General features: G+C 29.3%; 1 protein-coding gene across 1 annotated transcript; it reads right to left on the bottom strand.

Moving 5' to 3' along the window:
* Window positions 1-2,066: 2,066 nt before the first annotated feature.
* On the bottom strand, window positions 2,067-12,957 carry LOC136978636 (uncharacterized). Its single transcript, XM_067274377.1, has 3 exons — window positions 12,807-12,957; window positions 7,033-7,381; window positions 2,067-2,619 (listed from the first exon to the last, which is right to left on the bottom strand). Exons 2-3 carry the CDS (start codon window positions 7,309-7,311, stop codon window positions 2,419-2,421), a joined length of 480 nt encoding a protein of 159 aa, XP_067130478.1. The 5' UTR covers window positions 7,312-7,381; window positions 12,807-12,957; the 3' UTR covers window positions 2,067-2,418.
* Window positions 12,958-14,484: the final 1,527 nt, after the last annotated feature.

Raw genomic sequence — 14,484 nt, 5'->3', positions numbered from 1 at the left:
CTTTTACAGCTTGAATTTATTGTTCTATTTTATTTTATTTATTTATTTATTTTTTATTCGTTTAACGAGATTTATTTCTTCTGTTTTGTTTGATTTTAAACTTGGGATATTGGAAGAAATTTCCTAGTTTTGGAAATGACAATTTACTTGTTTTCTGTATTTTTTTAAACATATATACAGTAGTAATCTTTTATGATTGTAAAATTGATAGTCCAGTTGATTAAAAGATATTCTTTTCTCTCGGAAACCCCCCTCCCCTTTTTTCAGTCCGATTTGGTATCCTCAGAAATTGTTTAATGTTAACCTGGAAATTTCAGGTTTCGTCTTTCATCATTCAATTATCACCTAGTGAGTTTAATTGAATTCATAATGATTACGCCTAGATATTCTATACCCAGTGGCGTAGCGTAATGGGGCGGCTGAGGCGGCACTTTTAGGGGGCGGCAGAATTTCACAATAAATGCACAATACACCTGTACAATACACAATAATGATGATTGTTCTTTGCCGAAAAGTTCTTTAGAATTACTGTATATTTTAGTCTTTTGAATTGAGATACCTAAATAAGGGGGCGGCGAAATTTTCCTCCGCCCCGGGCGGCTGACACCCACGCTACGCCACTGTCTATACCCTTTCTGCCCAGTGTGCAAAGGGTTTTAAAAGTTTTAACTTCTAATTTCTTTCATCAATAGATATTTAAGTACAATATTAAAAATAAGTTAAATTAACATAAAGTTAGTTTTGTTTTACGGCTTTACATCTTTTTGAATTATTAAATTTTGTAATTAAATACAAGTATAATAGTTAATCACATTACATACACAATAGCAAACAATAATCAAAATTTATTTCTTATTCTGGTTGCGTTGATTCTGAGAGTAAACTTTCACGAATATTTTTGGAAAAAGTATTTGCTTACCTCGTATCATTGGAACTTATGAGCATAATGGGGTAGTTACTATTCGACCATCATTAATTTGATGATGTAAGTTACTGAATTTTTTTTTTCACGATAAGACACTTAATATCAGTTTGTTCCTTTCTGTTACAGACTTTCAGTTTAAATTCGGATGTGAATTAAATTTGAAAATTATTTTTAGCACTATTTCTTCTTGTTAATTTTACCAAATTGATTTCTATTTTTAGTCTGAAAGTTTTCATCTAGAGCAGGCATGTCAAAGATACGGCCCGCGGGCCATGACTGGCCCACGAGACAATTAGTTGCTGCTCGCGACATAAATTCAATAATACTATTTGTTTATTTTTTTTATTTATTATATTGATACCAAAGAAAATGTGATATTTTGTATTTAGCAAATAATATTCAATAAACAAAATTGTTGAACTCAATTATTATTGTTTTTATTTTTATTTATTCTTATTACTTAGTGATATTTATTTTATTTGATTTATTTTTGTGTTTAATTTCTTATTTACATTATGTTTTCTCTATTTCATCTTTTGAATTTCAAATTAAAGTCCGTCTTGGCAAGATCATTTATTACATAATTCTCACTATTTTGCATATAAAATGCGTGTTTTCTATATATTAGTAAATTACAGTTTATGCTTGTATTTTGATTTTTGCGATCCTTATTTCCGGATCAGTTTACAGACCTGCTTCAGGCCTGTAAATTTGCCGAAAATGTTTGTTCTATGATTAAAGTTATTGCTGGAAAAGTACAAATAGTTTGTTTTATTTTATTGTGAAATCTCGGATTATTAAAAAGGAATTTTTTGAGTCGGCAACTTTTGGGCTACTTTTTAGAAAACTTTTGGCTACAAAAGCTAAAACATCTGGCCCTCTGTCATACTCGAGACAAAAAATTGGCACTTAAGCAGTTTGAGTTTGATACCCCTGAATCTAGAGTATTTTTATTAAAATTTTAATAAATCTGTATGAATCGTTAAGTTCTAAACAATACAAAATACACAAAATTGTGTAATTAATTTTATATTACGTATTTATTATTATTTTTTTGAATAAATTAGAATGTCAGATACATTTCAATATCGAAATTTTTACATACTTTTTGAGATGTTGCATCTGGATGGTGTAAAAACTGAACAGCGGTAAAAGTCAACTGCATTTTATTTCAATGATAAAAATACATACATTTAATTTCTTTTTACAGGCATAAAAATATTTTTTAAAAATTATTGTATTTATATATTTATACAAATTTATAAATGTAGACATTAAAACACAAGATTATATATTTTTCAGTTCTAAACATAAGATTTACTATTCAAAAATGGTCAATATTAAACCATTCGAGCTTACCTATAAATATTACAAAGAACTATGGAAAACTTTGCTATTATTACATTTTTTTCTATGTAAGTGTTGTTAAAATATATTGATACAAGTAATTAAGTAGACGATAATAAAAATTTTAATACTTAAATTAGGATTTGCTACCAGTTAGCAAAAACAATTCCCGTTGTCCAATGAGTTGAATTGGCGGTATATCTATAATTATAATATCTGTAATCATCATAATCGTAATTATTTTCTAGAGTCGGCGATTGATAAATGACTGGCGGAGCCATACTAGCAACACCCATTCCGATATAATGGCAGGATCTCAGTGCAACTTTACGAATTTTCTTCATTCTCTATTAAAAAATAAACAATTATTAAAACGTATTTGAAAATAAAAAGATATACAGTATATTATTTAAAAATAATGAAATTAATTAGTACAAGTTTATTTATTTATTTTTCGATGTCAATAAACTATAAAGAAACGTTCTTAATTGTGTAACCTACAGTACAAAGAAAATTTGTGACATCAGACTTGAAAAATTAATAGAATACAATAATCAAATCTAAATATAATTATTGTAAAGGTTAAGGCATTTCTATTTAAAACGATTAAAAAGTCAGATTCTTAGAAAACAGCGAATGGCGATCCAAGGAAGTTTATAAACACTCAGTTAGGATACACTTTATGATTTCAGAGTGATAAAATAATTTACTTTTCTGAATATTGTTTATTGAAGAAAGACGTTTGTTTTCATAACTGTACTTTAATATGTATTTCAAAGTATTTACAATGTTTTGGTACCTCAATCTGGTCCCATAGGATGTATGGCTTTATATCTCGTATTTGCCCTTTGGGAGCCTGATTGTCTGACTACTGATGTAGTATTTACAATGGTTGATTATTACTTTAAAATAAAAAGTGTCTTCAATAAAAATATTTAACATAATAAACAATCAATATTTTAAAAGTTATTAAATTTATGAATAGAAATACACAGACTTTTTATCACTGTGTTTCAAGTATACTATATATAAAACTAGAATATCTATAAATCATATTCGCAACTTGATATCTTATTATCCACAAATGTTAGATTATATTTTGAAGTACTCCCGTTGTTTTAACAATTTTGGCTTTTATATTGTCTTGACTGATTATCATTGCTATCATACGACTTAAATATATGAATTTCTTTGCTGGCTATGTGGAGCTTTTCGGGTTTTCTTCACGTTTATAACATCTAAATAGAGGCCAGTTTCTCATTAAAGATCTGTCGAGGGAGACATTTTTCCCTCGACAGATCGCCCATTTGTCGCGTTGCCTTAATTGAATAAAGCCAAAAATAATTTTCGATAAAAAGCACAGGAGTTATTAAGCTTCAAAGAGGATGAACAAAATCGTGTCACATACACGGCCCACCAGTGGCAGAGGGGACTTCGTCCCCGCGCTTTGAGTGGACTAGTCCCTGAACACTGGGAGTTCGGTTGGTGGGTTGGCAGCGTGGAGTTTTCCGGGTTTTCTCTACGTCGTTGATGCCTGAATAGGGCCCAGTTTCCCATAAAAAGTTCTCTCAGAAGGAATTCTTTCCCCTGCGCGCGTATTGACCAAGCTATAAGGCCGGCTCTTCGGTCGCCTAGCAATCAAACACAAGCTAGAGCCTATTTGTGCTGAACGCTCCATATTAACACACTACCGAATAAAGACAGAAAGTGTCACGCACACACACATACACACATTAACATGTATACATACAGAAATAACCCCCGATTTTTTTTTTTTTTTTTTTTTTTTTTTTGCATTTCTCGACGTTTCAAGGTGTCCTAAATCCAATAATGTAAAATCTTTGGACTGAGGGTCATTTCTGACCGATAGCCATGCTTTCCCTCTCTTATATATAACAACCGGAAATATATATATATATATATATATATATTAGAAAATGAATCCACCAAACTAGAAAGGTTCGAGAGGAAATCCTATATATATATATATATATATATATTGGATTCATTTTCTAAATATTAACGTGAGTTTAGTACTTTAGACAGCGTTTCTCAACTGGAGACTACAGAACATTTTAAAAGAGCCAGAGGTCAAAACTCAACTTTACAGGAGCCAAAGCAAACTCTAGGAGGCCATAGTCAGAATAAAAAATTAAAATTATATGAAAACAATAAATTATTAAAGCAAAAAAATAAGTAAATTATTAGAGAAATGTATGTAAATTATAAAAATATTATGTTTAAATAAAATACGAAAGTAAATTTATAAAGAAATTTTGAACCTAAAATGTTTTATTTATTATTAGACAATATACATACATTTTTTCTTGTAAATGAAGACATGTCGAATCTCACATGTTTATGCAATGAATGTCATTTTTGTTTTTTAAAGGTTGTTTACTATTAAAATAGATCCATTGCATGTAGATGTATAGAGTGCACAGGGCATTGGAGCAGTTGGAGCACGTACCCTCCCTTTCCGTCTGGGTAACCCTTTTCCAAGGGAGCCCCAAATTCTTTGTTTGTTTGTTCCATTATCAACAACAGAAGATTCATAACTTCAATCCTATTCTAAAAATATAAAAGAAACTAACGAAAGAAATATGTCTATTGTCTCATGCAACTTCGTCATATGTTTCTCGACATTTCGTCAATTTAACGTAAAACGAGTTTCTCGACGTTTTCAAACGTCGAGAAACTCGTTTTACGTTAAATAAAATGAAATGTAGTGGATGTGGTTTAAAATATAGTCATAAACATAGTTTAAACAGGTATATTAAGGCAAGCAAGCACATAAAAGCGCAAGCTTCTTGTACTAGTATAATGTATGATGCTCTTTTCTATAGCTTGTGCCCCCTCCCTTTTTATAGTTTGTGGGCGACGCTGAGAGTGCCGATACTGTGAAACTTCAATTTAATGTCAACATTTATTTTCCTGTAAAATTGGAGTAAAAATCGAGTATGGAGCTGAACTTAAATATGAAAAGAAAATAAACTGAAACATAAAGCAAATATAATTCATTGAATACTTGCTTATTTTTGTAAAAATAAGAGTAATTAAATTTTAAAGTGAAAACATAAAATTCTTTGTCCCAAAAATATAGTTTCAGACACATTTATTCTGTATAATTTATATTGAATTTACAAATTACAAGTGCGAACTTGCTATTAATGGCATATGGTTATATAAGATAAAATCTCAAGTAACTTTGCTGATTTTCCGGTAGTTGTCACCTAGCTGACAACTTTAACGTGGACAGAGATTGAGATGAGTAAAATCAACGAGCTAGAATATACTACATAGGATGGCTGTGACCTTAGATACAGCGCTGGTGGTGGCAACTACGGGTACTATCGACCGCCATTTTACTTTAAGTCAAAACATTAAAATCTATTTTAGTAATCTGAAACCGTGCTGTAAACTTTGTTATTGCTTAGGACACAATAAAGTGCTATAATTCACACACTTGGCGGTTTTTCTCATCTTTTATTTAGTTGACTAACTAAAAGATGAGAAAAAACCACCAAGTGTGTGAATTATAGCACTTTATTGTGTCCTAAGCAATTAAAATCTATACCACGTGTTAGACAGAATTGTCATTTTAGAATCTATTTTTCTAGAGTGTGTTGTTTGTCCCTAGAATTGAGATTTAGACAATTAGATAAGTGATATAAATCTAGCTTCTTTCATCTCGAATTTAGCTATTTTCTAGATTATTTAATTATTATAAAGAAGGCAAGATTAGAGTTTAAAGTGGTAAGTGTAGTATTTAATCCTCAATATAACAATATTTTTATAATCTAAGTACAAGCCAGGTCTTGAAGGGCTTTACTCTCAGCCATATTTGTTCGGCTAACAATACTGTGCTCAGGTCAATCTGATCCGTACTTAATACGTTGTTGATTTTTTCGGACTGTTTTGTTTTTCTTTGTTAGAATATAAGTAGTGTTCTTGTGATTTTATTATAATTACAGATTTTTGTGAAAATTTTGGTTTCAACTTTAGTCAGTACGTCTTACTGTTACCTTTGTACCCCGCATCAAAAACAATAACAAATAGCTTTGTACGTGTTGTTATTCAAAACTGTGAAATAATCACAATGCCCTACAATCACCGACCTGTGGGCTTTCCTAACACAAGGGTCAATTTAAATCGCAAACTTTGTACAGGTATATGATTCTATCCCACAATCAGCTGATACTGTGTTACACATTCTTGTCATTACTGTAGACAGTGATAGAAACCGAAAATGTAACGCTACAAACTAATAGCCAAAGAGTGTGCTAATAACATGGAATGGAAAACAAAATCATAAACACGCATTTCCTATTTAGAGATTTAAGCAAACTTTCATACTCAATTATCTCAAAATATAGAGAGTTAACACCTTTTACAAGAAGACCCTTCAATTATTGAAATGTTTATGAGTACACATATTTCTTATTAGAATTTATTTATTTGTCGATTTATATTTCAGTTTAAAAAAAAATAGAGCTAATCTATTAAAAATATTTCTTATTCTTCACTTTATCAGATGCTCACGTAAAATGAAACTATTAAAAATAATTCGACACTGAATATTAATGCAATGGATTAACAGGAATACTGTATTTGGAAATATTTTAATTGTAATGACAATTACAGTTCAAAATTATAACTCTTTAAAATTCAGTTATTACTATAATATTAAATTAAAGATATGAAATTTAAATAACCAAATTGAATTTAAAAAGTGAAAAGAATATAATTAATTATATTACCTTTTTTCGTTTTTCTTTCTTGGCTAGCTTTTTTGCAGCCTTTTCTTCAGCAGGATCGGAGGTTATGTATACTTCAATTTCTTCTTCTTTCACTAAATACTTTTCATCATCCGTGTTATGTTTCTTAATTTTCTTAAATCGATTTAAAAATCTAGTAATATGTCCATTCTTATTAAAAAATGCGTTCACGTTTTTGTTTTGATCCGCATTTTCTTCGTGTTCTTTCTTTTTTCTTTTGAATAATCTCGATATTTTAAACTTCTCGATCTCTTCTGCCATATTATTTTTAAATAAAATTTAAAGTAGAGAAAAAATCATCAGATGTTATCTTGATTTACGAGATTGATAACTGAAAAATACAAAGGAATATGATAAAACATGCAGATATAATGCAACCGTTTTAATATTTTAGGTTAATAAATATGTAAAAATAATTTATTGTTTATAGAATATAACTGTCTACGCTGTAAATAACTTTGTTTTATATTTCACCAGTTTGGTAAACTGTTTTATTATGAATAAAATGACATTCGAATTTAAATACCGTATTCAAATTTTTGATTAATCTTACATTGGTCTTTTTTAATTATCATTTGAAAATCAATGAATTTAATCACGTGAATATAATATTCTATTAAAGGTATCATAAATTTTCATTTGACAAATAATTTTTTAATTGCAATGAATAAAATAAATAATCATAGCCATATGAATACAATTTGCGTAGACAAAACTGTGCACATAGGAATTTGGGGCTTAACCCTTCCATTTGAGAACTATTAAATAACAAATAATACAAAAAACAGTAAAATAGCTTAAATTTATTTTGGATTCGTTCAGTTGTACCTTAGTCTATTATGTTGTGTTCTATATACCAATATGACAAAAATTAACTTTACTACGATAATTTTAGTTATATGACAGTAAATAAAACAGAAAAAGCAATAACTTCAAGTTTATATAATATTCAAGAGTTAAGAAAATTTTAGTTGATAATAATATAACGAAAATCAGGCCCAGGGCAGAACAAAACTCTCTATGCTTTTTGGTCCAATTTCATAACAAATCCTACATCGCAGTCACTGTGAGTCCAACTACATGCGAAAACCTGCTCAAGGGGTCCAGGATTCATCTGCTGGAATGGCAGTGACGATGAAGATGCTGTTCTCATTTGGGACTTTTATGGTTAATTTTAAAAATTTGCTTAATATTTAAAATTTTTCCAAGTAATTATAACTAATTTTGACAAATAATATTTACTTACAGTAAAATATACTATAGAATAATGTCATTTTATTATCGACTATTTTTTAAGTACTGTAATAAAAATATCAGTGTTCCGCTCTGCTCTGGAACCGGCGCAGAACGGATCAAAGTGCATGTCGCTTTACAATATATCCAGTAGCGTAGCGAGGGGGTGCAAGGGGGTCTGTCATGCACTGGGCGCCACTCGCAGAGAGGTGCCCAAATGGTCTCCAAGGCAAACTATATGTGTTTCTGGACGGGGAGGAGGGCGTCAATAAAGTGTTGTGCCCCGGGCGCCAGTTATGTTCGCTACGCCACTGAATACATCATAATTTGTAATTGATGTGTATAATTTTTGTGAAAATAACTGTCATTTTTGTGCACATTTGATACCCACCATTTCATCAGCATTGTAAATTCGAGAGCTATAAAATTCGCATTAAACCCAACAGCTCATGCAATGCTTGTTGATTCCGGAGTTCTTAGAACAATGTCTGGATATTTTTGCTTAAATCTGTAACAAATGTTTTCCTGCCATTCTTTTCACTTTATTAAATCGATGAGAGAGATTTTTAGATTTACTGCTAAATCGAATGCCAATTTTAAAGCTTCCAATCTAATTATTGGCATTAGACGGTTGTCTAGTTCTTTCACATGGTTATAAAGTTGCATTGAATAGTGTCGGAAAATGCCACTCGAAACGATCTAATTCTGGCTCAAGAATTATATCTTTGCTACTGTTCATTGCCTTTACGCGAGCTTTTTGGCACATCTTGTTTCTCGACTACTCGTCTTATTGATAACTTGCCTTCTCTGACAGATTTAATTGCTTCTTAGGCTGCAATTTGAAAAAATTGTAGATCTATAAATTCCAGCTGTCGTTCGCTCGTCCGTCCGTCTGTCTTTCCTTAATATCGAGATCGAAGTTAGATAGATAAAAGCCAAGATTGAATATGGAAACTTCAGGGGCAGTAAACCCTGATTAACGATATACGAACTTCCAATGCAAGCCGGAAGTTACGTTATTTTAATTCAAAAACTTTCCCTGAAAAGTGTTAGATAGATGTCCGGCACAACTCTATTGTTAAAGGAAAAGTATTATGTACAGGGGCAAGCCACTACTAATTGGAGAGCATATACAGTACTTTAAATTAAATAAATTAAAAATAAAATTAATAATTGCAGACCGGCATTGTGACCATATCACAATAAATAATTGCCCGTTTCATTTTATTTTTGTTCCATTTGCCTTTTTTATTGGATCTGCCCTTAAATTTTGGCATTTTTTATGCTGGTTCTGTAAGTAAAGAAGTACAGTACATTTTAATACACTGCCTAGGATAAAGGTAGCCTAATTGCAAAAAAGTTATTTTCTACTTGATAAATTTAAAATCCGAGGGTACCCAACAGACTCGGTCCGGGATTACTCGACTTCTTAGATTTCACGGTTTCATTAATAGTAATTAAATTATAAATAGAATCAAATAAATACTATTATAATCATAAAATAAGGTTGTCAATAACGTAATCAATAAATCGAGTCGAAATACGTTTTGTGTCATATTCTCCTTTGAAGTTTAATATGGGAGGATGAAAAATTGTTGACGGGAACAAAGCTCACTATAACATGTAACTTGCTCATGTTATTACTTATTTGCATTCATTTGTATGCGTTTGGAACACGTTTAGATATGCTCCTTTATATTTGATATGTGCTTGATTGCTCAGTAATTCAAGTGTCCGGGGCTACTCGCACTTCCCCTAATATTATCGTGTTCTGCCGTTCTGTACAGAGCAAAGAAAACGGGAAAAGTTAATGTGAATGCTCGACTTCAAAGTATTTTACCTATTGTTGTTTCCAACCCTGGAAATTCTGTAATCTAAAATGTTTTCAACACTTTTAATTCTCAAATACATAACTTTAAGAATAAGCAATCTGTGTGACAAAATTGATATGGGGATGGTTGCGAAATTCTTCGAAATAGGTTAAACTCGTGCATTGCGCATTTTGTCGAGATATACGTGATAAACTTTTGATTTACGAATTTAAAATTGGTATATAAAATGAAATAATTTGTTATAGTTATTGCAAAGAAGATATAAGTACTAGTTTATATATATATAACAATAGTTGCGTATCTTATACCTCTGATTTGTAAAGAAAAAATATTTTTTTAAATGTGTTTTTTTACCTCTAGCTATAGTATAGAATAAATATCATAAGAGAACAATAAACTGAAATATAATCCAACGAATACAATGAAATTGAATCTATTAAACACGAAGCTCTGAATATTTATAAATAAATATTACACTATTTAAAACTAAATGTTTAAATAACATTTTAAAGAAACTTTTTCAAATACTGTATGTTAAATATTTCCAGTCTATCCTGTTTTAAATATTTGAAAATTTTTCCGAATGTATAAAATTATATTCTTATCATACGTTGATTATCGGCTAAATTTTAAAAATTATTATTTCAAAGTTTATATTGAAAGCTAAAAAGTGGATGTTTTTTTGGATAGGCCTAGATAACTTGCCTATCCAAACTTGCTTCTTAGGCTGCAATTTGAAAAAATTGCAGCCTAAAAAGTTCGTTTTTGTCTTAATGACAAAAACGAACAATAAAAAAAACATAGTCTATTTTTATCTTTACTTAGTCATTATTAAAAATTATCATTACTAATTAAAAAATCCAGCAACTTCCTAGGCGAAGCCGGAAAGTTATGGATTTTTTATGTTCAAGAAACACTAAGAGATATTAGCAGAAAGTCAAAAAGTGTTGCACCATCTGTTATGAAATTTTACTAGAAATAATTTTTATATTACTAATTATTATAAAAAGATAAAAGACTTAATTTTGAGGGTAGAGATGAGTTTTTAAAATATTGTAAATGCCGTTAAGAAGTAAACTTTTCATTCACTCCGACCCCACTCGAGATATGGCACATGATCTCTCTATCTTCTCACCCTTCGACCTTTAACCACCAAAATTTAATAGCATCTATGCCCCTTAAGTACACATTGCCATGCAAAATTTCTTTCTTAAACTCTTTTTCTTTACTCCATCCTGAGATATTAAACGAAATAGATGCCAACATATACACGTTTATGCAAGTGTGCACGCAAGCCCGCGTATACATAAATGCATATCCACAGAATTTTTTTACTTTTTTGTTTCAGGGAGTCTCAAAACGTTGAGATTTACAAAAAATCTGGAGTTTTGCTTTTTAATTTGATGGAATTTAGTAAACATATGTGACATATTAAATTAAAATATATGATCAACAATTTCTAGTACACATAAAAAACCATCATTACTACTTTGATCGGATATATCCTATTAAGTATCAAATTAAAGGAAAAAAATACTCATCTTTAACATTTATTCGTGTCAATGCTTTGAATTTATCAATCTCCTTTTAATATTTTTAATATGTATTAATTTTATGTTGTAAAACAAAAAGTTTGTGAATGTAAGATGATGAAGATGAAACTTGATAACGAAGTTGTAACTTAATCAAAACTTTGTGTTACTGGAGAGTAAACATTACACCCGAAATGAGTATTTGACCTTGAACTTTCGTAGAAAATCAAGTGATAAATAGTTTTGTTGATTCATTATTACTTAAGAATTTTGTTATATTTGAGTTTTAATAGGTATAATATATGTATTTAAATATATATCTTCAGACATTTTGAAACTTAAAATTAATATAAAGAATTCCGATAGAGATTTTTTACTTTGGATTGAAGCCAAGGAAATTAAATAAATGAAAAATAACTATATTTTACTAAATTGCTTAAGTATACATATCCTGTTTGAATTTAAGAGATATTGAATCATTCCTTTATTCAATTTTAGTTATGCTAAATTTATAGTTCACATAATACAAAAATGTACAAGTTGATGATCTGGCTGTTTTTGTTTAGAGACAATGAATTACATTTTTTCTGTAAAACAGGAATTAAAACTAACTTTATGTGTTTATTAAGACAATGGTATTAATTTCATATCAAATTTCAAACGTTATAAAATATTTTTTGCAATCATATATCATATACCTCTGTACTACACCATAACAAAGTTTTGTTATATCTAACATTTTAAAAAAAATACATTTAAATTACATAAATACAATAATATTAACTTATAAATAAATTTATAAATTAAAGTTACAATATACTTTTTATGTGAATTAATATTACTCCTGTTATCATTTATTTAAGAGAACTGATAAACATTAATTACAAATACTTAAAAATATATTTATCTATAATTATTTATTTAAGGTAGCAGCAAATAGAAGATAATTCATAGGTAATTAGAGACTAAATTTTCTATAGACTAAATTACAACTTCTCAAAATTAAATGAATGTATCCTTATCTGTATTAAGATATTGAGATATTGCAAATTATATCAAATATACAATAATTGACAATGATACACGATTAAAACTTTTGTGATAAGTTTAAATAATTGCAAATTATCACGTATAATTTAAAATAAAATTCGAAACTTACGATCATGATTTTTCGTTTTCGATGAATTACATATAATATTAACTTAACTATAAAAATCCACGTAAAATACAGAAGACGTTCATTGCAAACCTCTCAATTTATCGACAGTTTTGAAAGTAATGTGATATAAACTGAAAGTCCAAATAGATAATGTATGACTGATTTCCTTCCTGTTATCGTATTTTCAACGCAACCAATGCGTTTTCCAGATTAAAGCGTAAATGTTTCTTGTAAACTAGCATTTTTAATTCAGTTTACACGGAAATTTACAGAGTGCATTGATGTGCAGAATTTAAGCATAATTAAAAAAAACATTTGGGTATTTCCAAAAATTGAATGGAATTAAAGTATGTATTTCGAATTACAAATTGTTAAAACTGATAAAAATTGATAAAATAGTTTATTAATATGACATTTAAGTGCGTATAAATACGATAATAAATAAGTTTTATTTAATCGAATAATACAACATTATTCCACTATGTTGGAATAATATTGTATTGGAATAGTTTTTATATAAACTATTTTAGAAAGAAAACATTGCATGTGATATTCTCTGAAATTTAACAACTAGACACGTTTATTATGTTTATTATTTATGAGTTTGATAATCAAATGAGAACAGTTTACAATTCGTCTTTCTAATGAATTCTATATATATGCTGTTTTGATTCAAACCCAGGGCCGGATTTTTAAATAAGCACAGTAAGCCCGGGCTTAGAGCGGCAGGTTTCGAGAGGAGGTAAAATTGATGGGCATGGGATAAGAATTTCATAAAAAAGTAAATAAATAATTCCAAGTGTTGCAATATTTATAATTAATTATTAAGTCGTCTATTTAAATAAATAAAGATAAAGATTTATATTGGCCTATGGAGTGGGCCTAATTTTTAATTGAAATAAAATGTACCATGTACTGTACGTTTAATACAAACCCTAGTTTAGTAAAATGTATCATCATAGTAAGGTAAAAATGTTACTAAATTTAGTCACATTTTCACATATTTTGTAATTAAAGTTTAATTAAGTTAGTATCAAAAAAGCGGCATTGCAGAAATTTCTAGCCTGTGTCTATAGCATCAATCCGGCCCTGTTCAAACCAGAAGTTTTGCTAGTCATTCTATTATCTAAATAGTCCGTTCTTAAGGAAAAGTATTCAGCGAATGTGATGGAACACAGGATAAAACAGTCAATCCTATCCATCATTATTAAGTCCGAAATGACATTCTGAAAAACAATGATCAAGAAAAGTTTAATCTTGCTTGTCTTGTTTTGTCTAAAAATAAAAATACAGCCATTAAAAATGCAAAAAAGCTGTGTCGTTGTTTAAATAGGTCTATCTTCATAACCAGTGATATTTCTATATTGTCCAAGAAAGCTAGAGCAGAAATATCGATTTGAATTTTATCGAATCTCGGTTCCTCTTGGCGATACTATCTTATTGAATAAACCTCTGTGTATATTCGTCATTTCGTGATACGGACATGCAAGTTAAAAGGTACCGTCATTTTCTCTTTTTTTTACAATTTTATTTCACTTATCTCATTTCTAATATAGATATAATTACAAAATAAGTTTAACAAAAGAAAAATAAAACGGAATATTTGACTGCATGCGTCAAAAACATTTGTTGGTGGTAACCAAAAAACATATTTTTGATATTTCCGGATACGAAAAGT

Source organism: Centruroides vittatus, unplaced genomic scaffold (genome assembly GCF_030686945.1).
Source record: "Centruroides vittatus isolate TY-2023 unplaced genomic scaffold, ASM3068694v2 contig_549, whole genome shotgun sequence".
Taxonomy (NCBI): Eukaryota; Metazoa; Arthropoda; class Arachnida; order Scorpiones; family Buthidae; genus Centruroides; species Centruroides vittatus.
Note: the sequence above shows the minus strand (reverse complement) of the source record. Positions and strands in the feature narration are given on the sequence as shown.

Bases quoted from the DNA above. Each gene is read 5' to 3' on its own strand.
- LOC136978636 (XM_067274377.1), bottom strand. From the start codon at position 7,311: ATGGCAGAAGAGATCGAGAAGTTTAAAATATCGAGATTATTCAAAAGA. The intron at 2,620-7,032 runs GTAATATAATTA...ATTTTTTAATAG, and splicing joins AGAAAGAAAAACGAAAAAAG to AGAATGAAGAAAATTCGTAA.